A 14,143-nucleotide genomic window follows, 5' to 3' on the forward strand; every position below is an offset into this window, starting at 1 on the left:
GGACCATGATGATTCCCCCCACTTCTATCGATTTTGTTTTTCAAACTTTCTATGAGCTATGAAACTTCTCTGTGTCTATGCTTTTTTTCCCCCCCAATCATAAAAATACATGTGCATGTAGAACTTAACAATGATATTTAAAATAACTTAATAATGGGGGAAAAAACCCATGGCCCATTCCTTGCCTCCTTTACTGACAGGCACAGTGGCTGATCTTGGAATTAGACTGGTAGGCAGATATGCACTTGGAATGTATTTTCTGAGTTCTACTTTTTTTTTACTTCTCTGCAACAGGGAAGTGGAGAGTCATTTCATTGTCCAAAGTCATATGTCACCGGCTTCATTCTCAGAGCTGCTCCTAAAAAGAACTAACTAGTTTAACTCTAAAACTAGAGTTTCTGTTAACTGTGAGTCGGATTTTTTGGGGGGTGGGGACAGCAAATATAATAATAAATAACATAATCCTTCAGATTGCTACCATGCTGTTAGCCTGAGTTTTCAAAGCCATGAGAAGTGTGCTGTTGGAGGGCTGGGTCTATTTAGGTAGGAAAAGAGAAGTATGAAGGTTTGATTCACCCTATGGATAAACACCAGGTTCTGAAAGATACACGCTCACTTCTCAATTCTAGACATCATCAGGATACAGAGTTCCCCACTCTCTCAATGTCCCCATCTCCCGCTCCAATAACCTTCCATTTGGTCACTTTTGTTCTCCGTCCTTTGCCACGAAAGACTACAACAGATGAATGTTCAGGCTGAAAAGGTCAACTTCTTACCAGTGCTCAGGAAAAAAAAATGCTGCAATAAATAAATTATTTACGAAGCAGCTAATGCTCCCACTGCCGGCGTGACAGTTCAAGCTTCGAGATGAACTTTGCTGCATACTGCAGGTGTAAACGTGTGAAAATGACGTCTTGAATTAATGCAACATTTTCCACAGGGCCAGACAAAGAGGACAAGCCTTCCTCACACTGAGAGCAAGTGATGATGACAGAGGCAGGGACAGGAGCAAACATGATGAGAGCTGGCACGTACTACACTTGATTTGGATCGTGATATTCTCCTTAAGGTGCCCTGCCAAAGATCTGCAATATCTCTATTTTACAAATTGCATTGACTTCAAATTTGAACAATTTTTCTCCTCTTCCAGTGAGTTATCCCCATTTTGGTTGATTCTGGTTCTAGAGCCCTAACTAGTTACAGCTCGATGAGCTTTCTGTGACTGCTCCGTATCTTCCTATCGCCTCTGGATTCACATAATACCTTCAAACGATTCCAGGACTGAAGGCAATGGATATCATCCCATTTCCTGTAGCCAGTCAAAGAGTTGAAAGTTCACAAAAATCTCATCTGATTGATTTTTCTTCTATGCTGGCTATCCTTATATGCTCAAGAAGTCCATTATTTCATGGTTTATTTCTTCATCAAGTCAACAAATATTTATTGAGCATCTAGTATGTCAAGGCACTGTCCTTAGTAGGGTTAGGTTTAGTGAAATTAAAAAAAAAAGACATGGTCCTCTGCCTCATGGAGTTGGGGGTGGTGGTGGTGGTCAAACATTAAGCAAATACATAATTGCAAAATGAGATAAACTATATGAAGGAATTGCAAAAACAGTGTGTTCTAATTATTTACATTGCAAATTATTTCCACTGTTAATGTAATCTACAAGCTTGTTGGTTTCCTATACTTTCTCCCCTCTTTTTCCCTCCTCTTTGAATGGTGAAAGCAGACACCCGGATGTGCTTACCATTCCACTGAAGGAGTGCCGCAGGAGAATCGCGTGGCCATATAGCAGCGTCCTGTGGCCACCCCCTTGTGCTGCCTGTGGGGAAGGACAAGGAAAAATGTCAGCACAGGGCTTTTGTGGTCCCTCTGAGAGCAAAGCACGACAAGAATTCTGGAAGACAGACTACAGAGAAAAGACCCATGGCAAAGCTCCCAAAGAATTCATTCTAGAAGTGAGTGGCTAGCCTACGGGCAAGGGGGAGACGGTGACCACAGCCATGCAACATCCTTGGGAGAGGGTGTGTGAGGCCAAACCTCCTCTTGGAAATGTCCCCTGCCCAGGATCAGCAGCAACCCCGAGCTGTTCCACCAGAGAAGCATATAAATGAGATAGGTACTGCTTACCTTCCTTTGAAACTTCTCAGAAGCGTTCAGAGTGAGAGAGAGAAACAAATGTGATGTAATTCTAGCCTAGCGACAGAAAGGCAGCTTGGGGGACAGGCATATGGTCACATTCTGTACCCTGCGGTCTTTTCCCTTCAAGGCACTTGGCCTTCTGCCCAATCACTTAAATGGGTCCTATTTACCCAGATCTCACCATTCCAGATGGCTCTGAAATCCAGGACTTTCAAAGGGCAACCAGTAATGCAGAAATAGACCCATCGGTTGAGGGGCCTTCTTGGTACCTTCTCTGCCTCCCCGGACAGCCCCACCTTGGCTGTTCACTCAGTGGCAGCCAACCAGCAGGAAAGGCACAAGAGGAGAGACAGCCTAACATAAAGCCACTGTGTCTGCTGCTTTTTCCCAGAGTCTGAGCCACACGTCACTATCTGAACTGAATAGCACATGATCAGAGACAAAACTATTATTTATCATGGAAAAAACTGAAATCTACAAGAAATCCTACAATTTTTTGGCATCAACTTTTTCAACCTTTTACCTAAATCTCTTCCTATCCTGTTGCCCTCCCCTCAGAGACAGTCAAATAGTTTTGATCACACACCCCTTTTAGGAAAAAATATTTGACCACAGGACCCCATCCCTAATGCACAAAAATATTTGAGCAGAGGACCCCATCCCTAATGCACAAAAAAAGTATCCAAAGCCTGAGATGGAAATGAATCATAAAGAGAGATTCTAACATTTGCCTTCTATATGCCAAGGGCACTTCTTACGCACCTTATTTTATTCAGACCCGCATACCAGCAGCCCTAGAGGCTGGTTTGAGGTTCTGCTCCACTCCTCTCCTGCGCCTACCCTCCCTCAGAGCAATGAGCAATGAAGGGGAAAGCCAGGGGTACGGAGAGCAGCCTCAGGTCTGAATAATAAGTCTAGAGTCATTTTATTTCAGCTCTATTTGGATTAAAAGAATCACTCTGTCAAAGAGATTATCTTTTCATGTCATACCAGGAACCTAAAGAAAAGAAAAATGATAGACGTGGTATCATGTTTTTTAAAAAGCTGATAACCATATATAAACGGGGCTGTACTTTTTCCTCACAGCTTGGAGAGATTTAAGGGCTCCCAGGCTTCAATACGATGGAGAAATTAAATGTTCTTTGTGCTGTTTCCAAATTTCTTGAAATCATTCAAACTAACATCAGTTGCTGTATTTACAAATGTGTCCACAGCTATGTTAAAATTAGTCATACCAAGTAATTTTTACATCCTGTCAGTCTGATATTTTCCCTGCACACCTGCAATATTAGAAGCTAATTGATAGCGCATGATGACTTACGTGTGGGTGTGTGCTCCCAAACTCGTCCCGTGTCTCCAACTGAACTACCGACTACATTATATGTCCTGGTGTTAACCGTGGGTCACACCCTCGTCTTTGTTCCCATCAACTCAGCCAGCAAACTTAAAAAGAGTCCAGCGTCGCTGACCACAAAAAGTGGCATGGAAGAGCTCCGTGTTCCTCCTCTTCTCTGGCACTGCTGGAAACGTCTCCTGGCCCTCGTGTTCTTTATTATGGTGCCAACAGAAAAGCAGAGAGACTAAGTCCAGGCGCCCCACTGGGACTGAATGGGACGGCACTGTGCAGCACCTGGGAGCCTTCCCAGCCCGACTCCTCCCTCTGCTAGGGCAGTGGTTCTCTCTCTGTCTGCTGGTTAAAACTTAAGCCACTGGACCCTGCTCTGCAGCACTTGCTTCACTAGGGCCAGGGGTGGAGCCTGGGAACTGGCATTTCTAACAAGTTCCAGGGGACAGGACACTGAGGTTGTTGGTCCAGTGATGACATTCTGAGAACCACTGCTTAAGGATCAAGCTTCAGTGCTTGGAAGAGGAGAGGAGCTTTTTCTGAGAAGCTTTGATAATCATCATCCTGGGAGAGCTACTCTGGGCACACACTATATGTAGGCGCTTTACATAACATCGTAGCCCATCCTCCTGACTTTCCTAAGTAGGAATAATTTCCCCCATTTATAATGTGAGGAATTTGAAGTTCAAAGAGGGTAAGTATCTTGCCGTCTATCACCGGGCTGGATGTGGTGGTGGGGGGAAGTGAACTCCTAGTTCACTCCAGAACTTGAGCTCATTTCGCTCTAGTTTCTATAACGTCTTCATTTGCCTACTGTGTACAAAACCCGTGTACGAAGTAACCAGGGAAGCAGGAGAGGGAGATACTTCCTCAGCTCCTGGAGGAAGGTGAATTGATACAGCTGGGGTTTCATGAGCACTAAGCATACAGCGGCCACAGAACTATGCCAAGTGTGACACATGAACGATCTCACTTTCTATTTCCCATTAATGCTGTGACATAATTAGAGTAATTATCTCCATTTTAGAGCAATGCAAACTGAGGCTTCAAGAGGTTAAGTAACTTGCTCAAAGTCATACAGGTTCCAAGGGCAGAGTTGGGATTTAACCATATGCTATATGTTGTCTCCCTCTTGGTAGCCTGGTCTAGAAAGTCTAGAAAGACTTATGAATTAAAAAACCCATTTTACAAATAGGAAACAATCTGCCTATTAAAACAGATGAAGACAAGGAGCATTGGAATAGACCAGGAAGGTAAAAAGGTGTTGAGGAATAACTTTATCGATAAGGTAGATCCTGACAGGTCCGAGTGTTGGCCATCAATGAGAGTAGGAAAGAGGAACCCACGTGAGCAAAGGCCTGGACGTGGAGAGTATGAAGTGCATGTGGGGACTAGCCGATGATTCGCTGACTAGCACTGGGGTCGGCTGAAATGAGAGGGAACATCTGGAAAAAAGTTAGGGCACAGGCGCGGGGCAGTCGGATTATGGAGGACTATGACTGCCAGTTCCACAGCTACCGGGACACTGGCGTAGGGGTTTTGTTTGTTTGTTTGTTCTGTTTTTCTTACCGGTATAGGTTTTTAAAAGGAGAGTGTCACAATCAAAAATGTACCTTCAGAAGGTAACCCTGACCACACAATGGTGGAAGAATTGGAGGCATCAAACCCTAGGAACAGAAAAGATCATTCTTTCATTCCATTTCCATGACAACAGGAGAATGTGGACCAAAAATCTTGTTGTCAACCTTTACTCCTTCCCCCCTCTCAGGCTCCCCAATCAAGCCAAAGCACCTCTGGGTGCCATCTTTGAAATCTATTCTATACCCAAGTATTCAGCTTGCTGCTGCCAGGCTGGTTCAACCTACTGCCTGTTTCACCTGGACAATAATAGCCTCCTAACTCTGCTGCATCCATACTCCCACTCCCTCTTATAGTCTGAACCAACATGGCAGCCAGAGCCATCTTTTTACAGCTGTCCTTCTTGTTCAGCTCCCCCCACCCCACAACACACCACCCACTGTGGCTCCTTTTCACACTCAGAAGTGCAACGTCCTCACCATGGCCTCCAAGACCAGGCATCAGGATTTGGCAAATTTTCTCTGTCAAAGACCAGGCAGTAAAGATTTTAGGCTTTACAGGGCACATGTGGTCTCTGTCACACAGTCTTTTTTACTTCAACCGACTTTTTCAAAACTTAAAAACCATTCTTACCTAGAGGGCTATCCACAAACAAGCCACAGCCTGAGTATGGCTGCGGGCCTTGGTTGCTGATCCCTGCCGTCCTTGATCTGGTTCCCTTCCAACTCTCTGACGTCAGCACCTACCATGAGCACGCTCCCCATCACCACCTCTGCTCCAGCCACTTGGAACGCCCTCTGTTGTTCAGACTAGGATGCTCCCTCTTATAACAGGGCCTTGGCACACATGTTCCCCTCCACCTGGAATGTTCTTCCTCCAATACCCTCATGGCTTATGCCCAGTCTTCATTCAGTTCTGTGCTTACATATCTCATTAGAGAAGCCTTCTCTGATCACCCCTTCTGAAAGAAAAATCACCCTTACTCTATCTTAATTTGCTGATGTATTATTTCTTGAGACATTTATTATTAGCTGATATGAATTCCTCTTATCTCTGATACGTATCTCTCCTCTGCCACTCCCAAGCATATGAAAGCTCCGTGCATCTGTTGTGTCCTCTGCCACGTCAACATCACTTTTATCAGTGCCCGGCAATGAGGAGGCACTCCTATTCATATTTCCTGAATGAATAAATAATAATTACACAAAGTGGTCTTTTTGTCTCCCTTTTACAGATGGGAAAAGAGAAACTTCCCCATATTCGGCTTGTAGGCAGCGAGCGTGGATTTGAACCTGGGTCGAACTACGTTTTCTACTAACTCTTTCCACAGTTTGACTCTAATTCTGAAATAACATTCCAGGAAAGATGTGATATGCTCCACAGAAGACTGCACGGGCCTGTTCACAGGGGCTCCAGACCTCAAGACTTCGAGGCTTCACTGGGATAGCAGTCCTGTCCCTCCACAAGTGACCTCCACTGTCACCACTGATGGGAGGAGATTACTTGGTACCACCTCACGGGACGGGGATGGGGCAGGGCAAAGCTGGTAAAAGCACCGGGAGGAGATTACTTGGTACCACCTCACAGGACGGGGGTGGGGCAGGACAAAGCTGGTAAAAGCACCCTGATGCCAGGTCCAGAGGAAACATGTTCCACTAGATCATTAATTCAATCATCTTGCCTGTAATTTTAAAATTAATTCCATCCCTGACATTTCTTTTGGTGGTTACCAGAAGATGGTGCCTCCCAGTAAGATAAACCTGATGTGGCAACAAACAAAGGGTCACAGTGCTCTCCAGCCATACGTATTTCAAGACTGTTAGGCCTCTAAGCTACCTTCTTTTATAATCTGGAACCCCAATTCCTCTTTTTGGGTCCCAGGCTCTGGGAAGGCTCTCTGGTGAATGTAATATACCTCATGAAAGGCTTTAGAGGCCACCTTCCTGGGAGAACGTGGAGGGCATGAAAGCATTTGTTGGATGCAGCCGTACATGCTTTCATTTTCCCTTCTGCTCCTCTGTTCTACTCTTTTAGGCTATCAAAGAAAAAAAGAAGCCTTTCTAGAAGGTCACAGAGCACTATTTCCTGAACGTGCTAGAGGCCCTTTACATTGCTCAGGAGGGCTGCATTTCCTCTAATACAAGTGACAACTAATAACGATGCCAGATAAGTAAAAACCAAAAAAACAAAACACCCCAGTAACACCTAACAGTACAAAGGCAGGTAACTATTTTCAGCTAGAAAACGGAGTCAAAGATCCTATTCACGACTGATAAAAAATATTCAATTTTTAGGAATGTACTTAGATGAGTTAAACCTTCAGAATGAAACCACAAACCTTTATTCTATAAAATATAATTTGATTTGTGAAATGGAAAGGTGTACTTTGTTACAGAATAAGAATACCAATATTTGTAAATGCCTGTTCTTCCAAATTTAACTTACAGATTTAAGGCAGTTTTAACGAAAATTCCAATAGAGTATTTCGCAATTCAACAAACTTGCTATAAAATTCACCTGGCAATATGAACATTAAGAAATTTGTATCCTAAAAGGGAACTAAGTTTTAGTAAATGTTATGAAGTAAAATTAATTAGTTCATTCTGGTACTGGTTCAAAAAGAACAATGTAGTACAATATAGGCAATCCATAAACAATGATCAAGTATAGCCTGTGATAAAGCAGATTTTTAGTACATTGGCGGGGGTGGGGGGAGGCATGATTATTAAGCAAATGTCTCCGCGATAGGTGGAGAGCAAATAAAAAAGCATTCGGGAAGAGCCACAGGAAATATAAAAGATTCTGGATGGATAACAGAATTAAATATTTCATTTTAAAATTAAATTCTAGAACAACGAGCATGTAATAGAATGGTCCACATTCCTTTACAGACCTAATATTTATCCATGCTTTGAAACAGATGCACTCCAAGCAAACAAAAAACAGATAAGATTGTACCAAAATCACTGAACTTCAGAGCACTGGAAACATTTAATAAATTACAGAATACTTTGTATCGCTATGACAAATGGGTTAACATCTTGTTGAGATGTAAGAAACAAACTAAGCCTCAAGTAAAGAAACAGGCAAAGGATATGAATAAAAGATTCCTATCAGGAATAAAATTAAAACAGATGGAAGGGATTTTTTATCTCTTCTAGTAATGAAAGGAATGACAACGAAAGCAATTTTTACACATCATTTTACATCAACTAAATTTGCAAAAAAATGGGAAAAACACAATGCTGTCAGAGCTGTAATTTAGCTGGAGTGAACCCCCACAAGGTGACACTGAGCGCAACACTTGTGTGTGGCAATGTGGTAATACAAGAGCCATAAAGAGATCCGTAACCTTTGCTGTAGTAATTTCACTTCCGGGAGTAATTCAAGAAACGCAAAAAAGTATGCACACTGTTGTAATAAGAGCATTATAATGGAGGCAAATGAAACACCTGGAAGGAGCCTAAATGTCCAAAAGAAAAATGTGGCCTAGTAATCATGGGCTTCTTCAGGATGTTCTATCCCGTAGCCATTAAAGAAGTCAATTACAGAGGCTACCAGAAACACAGAGAAATGTGTTGTGACATGTCACTGTGAAAAGGCAGAATGCAAAATGCCTTCAACTGTTAATGCATATGCAAGAATGATAAAGAAACCTATAAAAACACAATAGCCAGTTGGCTGGTTGCAGAACCAATGGAGACTTCCAAATTTTTAACACTACTATCATGTCATTTCAATAAAAAAAACGCATGCGTGTTGGGGGCAACAACTGTTGGCGTGTGTTTAAAGAAGTGGAGTGCTCTAAAAGTGTTTTGTCTATTTGTTAAAACTGCATTTGCTCAAGGATGTCATTAGCTTGCCAGAATCCTCAGTGAATGGCTTTCCCTGCCTGAAGGGCTGATGGCAAGGCATAGCAATATGCCTTCTTTTCAGCATTGATCCAGAGTCTAGCTCTTTTCTGGTGTTAAGTGGAAACTCCACAGAGGCAGTCTTTATCCAAGACCCCTCTGACCCCCTCCTTAGTTCCCTCAGGCCCAGCTCCAGACTCTAGAGGAAAAAATCTCTTGCCACAGAAACTCACTCCTGCTGGAATCCCAAACACACAGGTTCCTCTGACTGTCCTTTGAGGACCTTTCACATTGGATCCCATCCTTGTTCCTGGAGACTTGGTTTCTCCACTACTCCATGCTTCCAAGGCTGCCTCCCCCAGCTGCTAGACTCCAGGTCCACCTCCCCCTATTGCTACAGGCTAGCCCATTACCCCCCTCTGGTCAAACTCCCAAGTCCCCACTTTTCTAAGAGGGGTGGGCAGATGGGATGGGACAATACTTCCCCAGCTCAAAGGGCAACAAAGGAACTGATGGGGCATTTTCCAAACAGGTCTTGGATTATACACTCCTGGTAGCAGGGACAATTTTTCTTCTTTAATGATAATTAAGTAGTCCATTGAAATTTAGAAAGTGTGGGATGGGAGGGCACATGCATGATTAGTTTGACTTGTGCTCTGAAGTCAGAGTCAGGGAAGAGGACAACAGATAAGCACATTCTAGTTATCCGAATTCCCTTACTATGTGTGACATCCCAGAGAGCCCAGTGCAGGCCACTAAACACTTTTCTTGACTGCCTTTTCTGGATCAGATACTCTACTCGAGGTAACTGCCAAATCCAGCTTTTCCTGGGCTCCGCCTCTTGGGATATAAAAAACTATAGAAGCACAAGGGACCATTCTTCTAATTCGACACCTTGATTTTCTATTTGTAACGGGATGGTTAATACGGATCTAAAACTCTTAGAGGAGCCTGAACCAGTGTCTACAGAAAGCCACACCTTCAGGACAGAATCTCCTGCCTCTAAGAAATCCTTCAAGTGAGTCTGGGGGGCAACTCAACCAGGACAGTGCAGGCCTTTAAGCTAAATGTACTTGCAAGGAGGCCATTTCCTTGGCATCGTTGACGGGACTCTTGGGATATCGCTAAAAATGGAAATAATGAAATAGAATTTTAATGAAGTTTAGAAAAGAGAAGGAAGGTGGGCCATCTGACAGCCCCACTTCCCCAAGTTCAGTGATCATGGCGGTCTCCCCAGTTGCCTTTCCAAAACCACAGGCTCACATGGCAGAGGCTGTGAGGCACAATAGGACCCCCGAGAGAAAAGGCTGACTCGGGTTGGCTGAAGGCCTGTGGCAGTCACTGCTCCTTCTGCTACGCGCTCTTGCAGCAAGGTATGCAGGGGGGTGGGACTCCAGGGAGCCCCACCTCCTACACCCTCAGTGCTTCCCCCTCCCATCACCTCCTATCACAGGACTGAAGAATGGAATGCTCCAAAAGCTACGCCTAAAAACAGGCTATTCTCCATTCTTTCATTTTTTAAGTAGGGAGGACACAAAACCAACAATCCATCCCCAACCACCTACGACCAATGCCGAATTTACCACTCTCACAGCTTATAATTCATTCAATTCAGCCAACCCACCCTCTTGGAAGCACCTAGAATTATTTTTCCTGGGTGAGAAGACTCTGGCAATCTCATTTTTGTTCAGCTCATAACTTTCCCAGTCACATGGAAGTATTTCAGGACAAAAGGATGAAAGGCCACAGCCTGATTTGAGAAACTAAGTTCTGGGTCATGAGCATCATCTACAGCAAGAGGCTACACAGCAGGGAGGTAGTCTGTTCCAGGAAAAAGCCCCTCCTACACCAATCTGGCCCAAATCTTATACATATTTTAGTAAGTAAAATCTGAGAGCTAGCTCAGATGAGCTGGGGACTGAAGAGAAGCTTTGGCGGTGACCCGGACTTCATTTTTTCCTGTGAGCACTTAAATCCATGAGAAAGAAGAGTCCTTGCACGGTGCAGACTTAAACCCTGAATGCACAGCTGAAGACAACCGAGGAATCTCCTTTCAAGTCTCTAAAAATAAGTTTTTGATCCATGAGAATCTATGTAGACAGGTGCAACCATTTCCCCTCCCCCCTCTCCCAATCCATGGAGTTTGGGGGACAAATCAAATTACTTTGTGAGGTTCCCAGTAGGGCCAGGATTTCACAAACACGTATTCTTTTCTTTTCTTTTTTAAAGATTTTATTTATTTATTTGAGATAGAGAGAGCACAGAGGGAAAGGGAGAGAGAGAGGGAGAAGCCGACGCCCTGCTGAGCAGAGAGCCGGATGCAGGGCTGACTGAGCCACACAGGCGCCCCTCACAAACACTGATTCTGAAACAGGAAGATAAGCCTTCTCCATGGTGGGGAAAGAGCTGGCTGTTGGGATGCCTCTAAATTCAGCACAGGGTCATTCTAGAAACATCTGTGCTTTCCTTTGAACATATATGTCCCAGGGAAACCAGACAGCCAGAATGGCAGCTCTAACACATATTTCTTTTTATGGTATCTTTTAAGAGAACAAACTGACAGGAGATATTTGTCAGGGTAGTAATGACATTTAGATTGATGGCAAGTGTACTTTAGAAAGAGGTGAAGCAATAATTTTTTTTCTCTGAATTAATGTTCCCCTCTTTGTCCCACAGCTGACTAACAGACTTCTAAGAACCTGACATTGCCCACTTCATCCTTTACATAAAAGCAGCCCAGCAGCCGGATTTGTTTTCCAGTCACTGCTCTGGTTTTGATTCAAACCACACATACTCATCATTCATCAGGCCTCTGATGAAACAGTGGACCAGTGGCCACATAGGGTCAAGACTAAGCACTCTGCCCAATCATGGCCTTTCATCCAAGCTAACATATACTGAATATTTTCTACAATGAGTTTAACATCTGAAAGGTAAGATTACCTTGATATGAAAAAAATCAAACACTGTCTCTAATCTACTATTTCTCTAGGAAAAAAAAAATCTTTGTTCATTCTATGGATAATAAAATAGGAGTAAGTTTTTATCATAAAACCGCCATTTAATCCTACTGTGTGCAAACACTTTTACCCATGTGGTCTATGAGGCAGAAAATGAAATCAATTCTCTTTAGATTTTTTGATCCTCCTTCCTTTCTCCTGCACTCCTTAACTTATTTTTTTCCCCCCTCTCTCCCGGATGTTCTTTCATTCCTCATACCAGTCCCAGTTATGATTTTGCTGGACAGAGATCAATTCATCCTATTCTCTCTACATCCATACAATAAGCCCAGGGCCATATATTATCTGAGAAACAAACACAGAGCCTGATCTTTCCTTGAAGTATACGAAGTGGCCTTGGGTGGAGAAGCTGATTCCTAAGAGTTCTGTGTACATATGGGCCTGTGTAAGGATAGGAATATAGGTGCCCCTAATACTTTCTATCTGGGGCGCCTGGGTGGCTCAGTTGGTTAAGCGACTGCCTTCGGCTCAGGTCATGATCCTGGAGTCCCTGGATCGAGTCCCGCATCGGGCTCCCTGCTCGGCAGGGAGTCTGCTTCTCCCTCTGACCCTCCTCCCTCTCATGCTCTCTGTATCTCATTCTCTCTGTCTCAAATAAATAAATAAAATCTTTAAAAAAAAAAATACTTTCTATCTGTTCTGCTCTGAGAACAATAGCACAATTCTTCTGAACATCTCATGGACTGATTCTAGACAAGTAATCTTCAATCCCGGCTATCTATCAGAATCACTGGTAGAGCATTAAAAATGAAAACAAAGCAAGCAAAACAAATCCCCTCTAGCACAAAATGCTGGACCATTCTCTGAGATTCTCATTTGTAGGTCTGTGATGGGGCCTGGGCTCTCAGTTGGTTCCGATGTACTGCCAGTCTCGAGAATCACCCCTTGGGAACTCCTCAGCCACACTGGAGACCTCATCCAAGTAATCTGCATGATATTTACAGTCAGCAAGTACTTCTCTGTTCTCAGAACTGTCCTTCTGGACTAGTGATTGACTGTCCTTTTAGCGTTTCTCTAGAACCCCACTGAAGCAAAAATGAATATGTTTCTTCCCCTTGTCCTTGACAGCTTTAGTCAAACTAAAAATGGACTTTCTCTGCTCCTCTGTCTCCGAGCTCTGCTGGCATCTTTGCGACAGATGGAAAGGCAAAAATCCCTACCTTCACATATGTGTGGTGAGTCCCACCATGACCACCCCCAGACCCCCCTCTTCACCATGTCAAAGGGCAGCTAGACTCTTCCTGGGCTGTCTCATCCATATTCTGGACCTCCTTGCCCACCAGCCTGGACTCCACTGGGCCTGGGAAAAGATAGAGTTTACGGCAAAGAACAGAGCAGTTTAGGGGGAAGGTCTTTTACTTTTCTTCTCTTACTACTGGGTCATTCCTCTCCCTAGTCAGTCATCTCTGCTCTGTTTTCACTCTGGTTCTGTGCTTTCTAGGTCCCCTGCCCTGAAGGGTGTACTTCAGCATTCTGCATTTTCTTATTTATAACATTTACAGTTTATAATTTTATGACTTAGAATTTTTACAATTTAAAATTTACAGTTGTTCTACTTTTCTGTGTCTGCAAGGTTCGTGTCTCTTAGAGGTGTTCTGAATCCTCTAACACTTGAGCAGTGCTATCACATGGCTGCTTTCAAAGGCCCACGTTTCAGAGGTCTAGCTTAGGTCTCAATGTTCCAGCCACCGCCTAGCTCTCTGTCAAAGAGAAAAATAACAGTGTTTTGTTTGTTTGTTTGTTTAAAAAGAAGTCCTCTCTGCTGATCTTTGACTGGAAGCCAGGAAATGGATAGAGCAAAGCACCATTGGATCTATTTTTCTCCCCATTGTGCAGAGAGTAAATTCATCACCCTGACATTGGAAGGATAACCTACTAAGACTGACAGTAAAACCCAACTTCCCTTGAGCCACAAGAGAAACTTTGTTCGGCAAGGGAAAGAAGAGATATTAAAATTAGCAACAGCGATCTGTGAGAGGAGGAGGGGAGCAGCTCAGAAACATGGAGTATGGTTCACAATCCGAACCCCAAAATAAAACTAAACTCCAGTTGTGCTGACATTTGCCTCCTTCAATGGCTGGAGAAAAATCAATCAATCAATCATTTCCCAGTGGGGTTGGTAGTTACCATTAATGTAACGTGGTGACTTGGCACTGAAAATAACATTACAAACAATGAATTATCTGAAAAATAAAGAAAAGGAT

At 43.5% G+C, this 14,143-nt stretch overlaps 1 protein-coding gene across 1 annotated transcript in view; it reads right to left on the minus strand.

The window, feature by feature from the left end:
* Window positions 1-14,143, minus strand: part of RYR3 (ryanodine receptor 3) — a 354,804-nt gene that overhangs the window by 282,278 nt on the left and 58,383 nt on the right. Inside the window, exon 5 of the mRNA XM_021695474.2 lies at window positions 1,751-1,825. Coding sequence (XP_021551149.1) covers window positions 1,751-1,825 — 75 coding nt within the window. The remainder of the gene's footprint in view (window positions 1-1,750; window positions 1,826-14,143) is intronic.

The sequence above is a fragment of the Neomonachus schauinslandi genome, chromosome 9 (assembly GCF_002201575.2).
Source record: "Neomonachus schauinslandi chromosome 9, ASM220157v2, whole genome shotgun sequence".
NCBI lineage: Eukaryota > Metazoa > Chordata > Mammalia > Carnivora > Phocidae > Neomonachus > Neomonachus schauinslandi.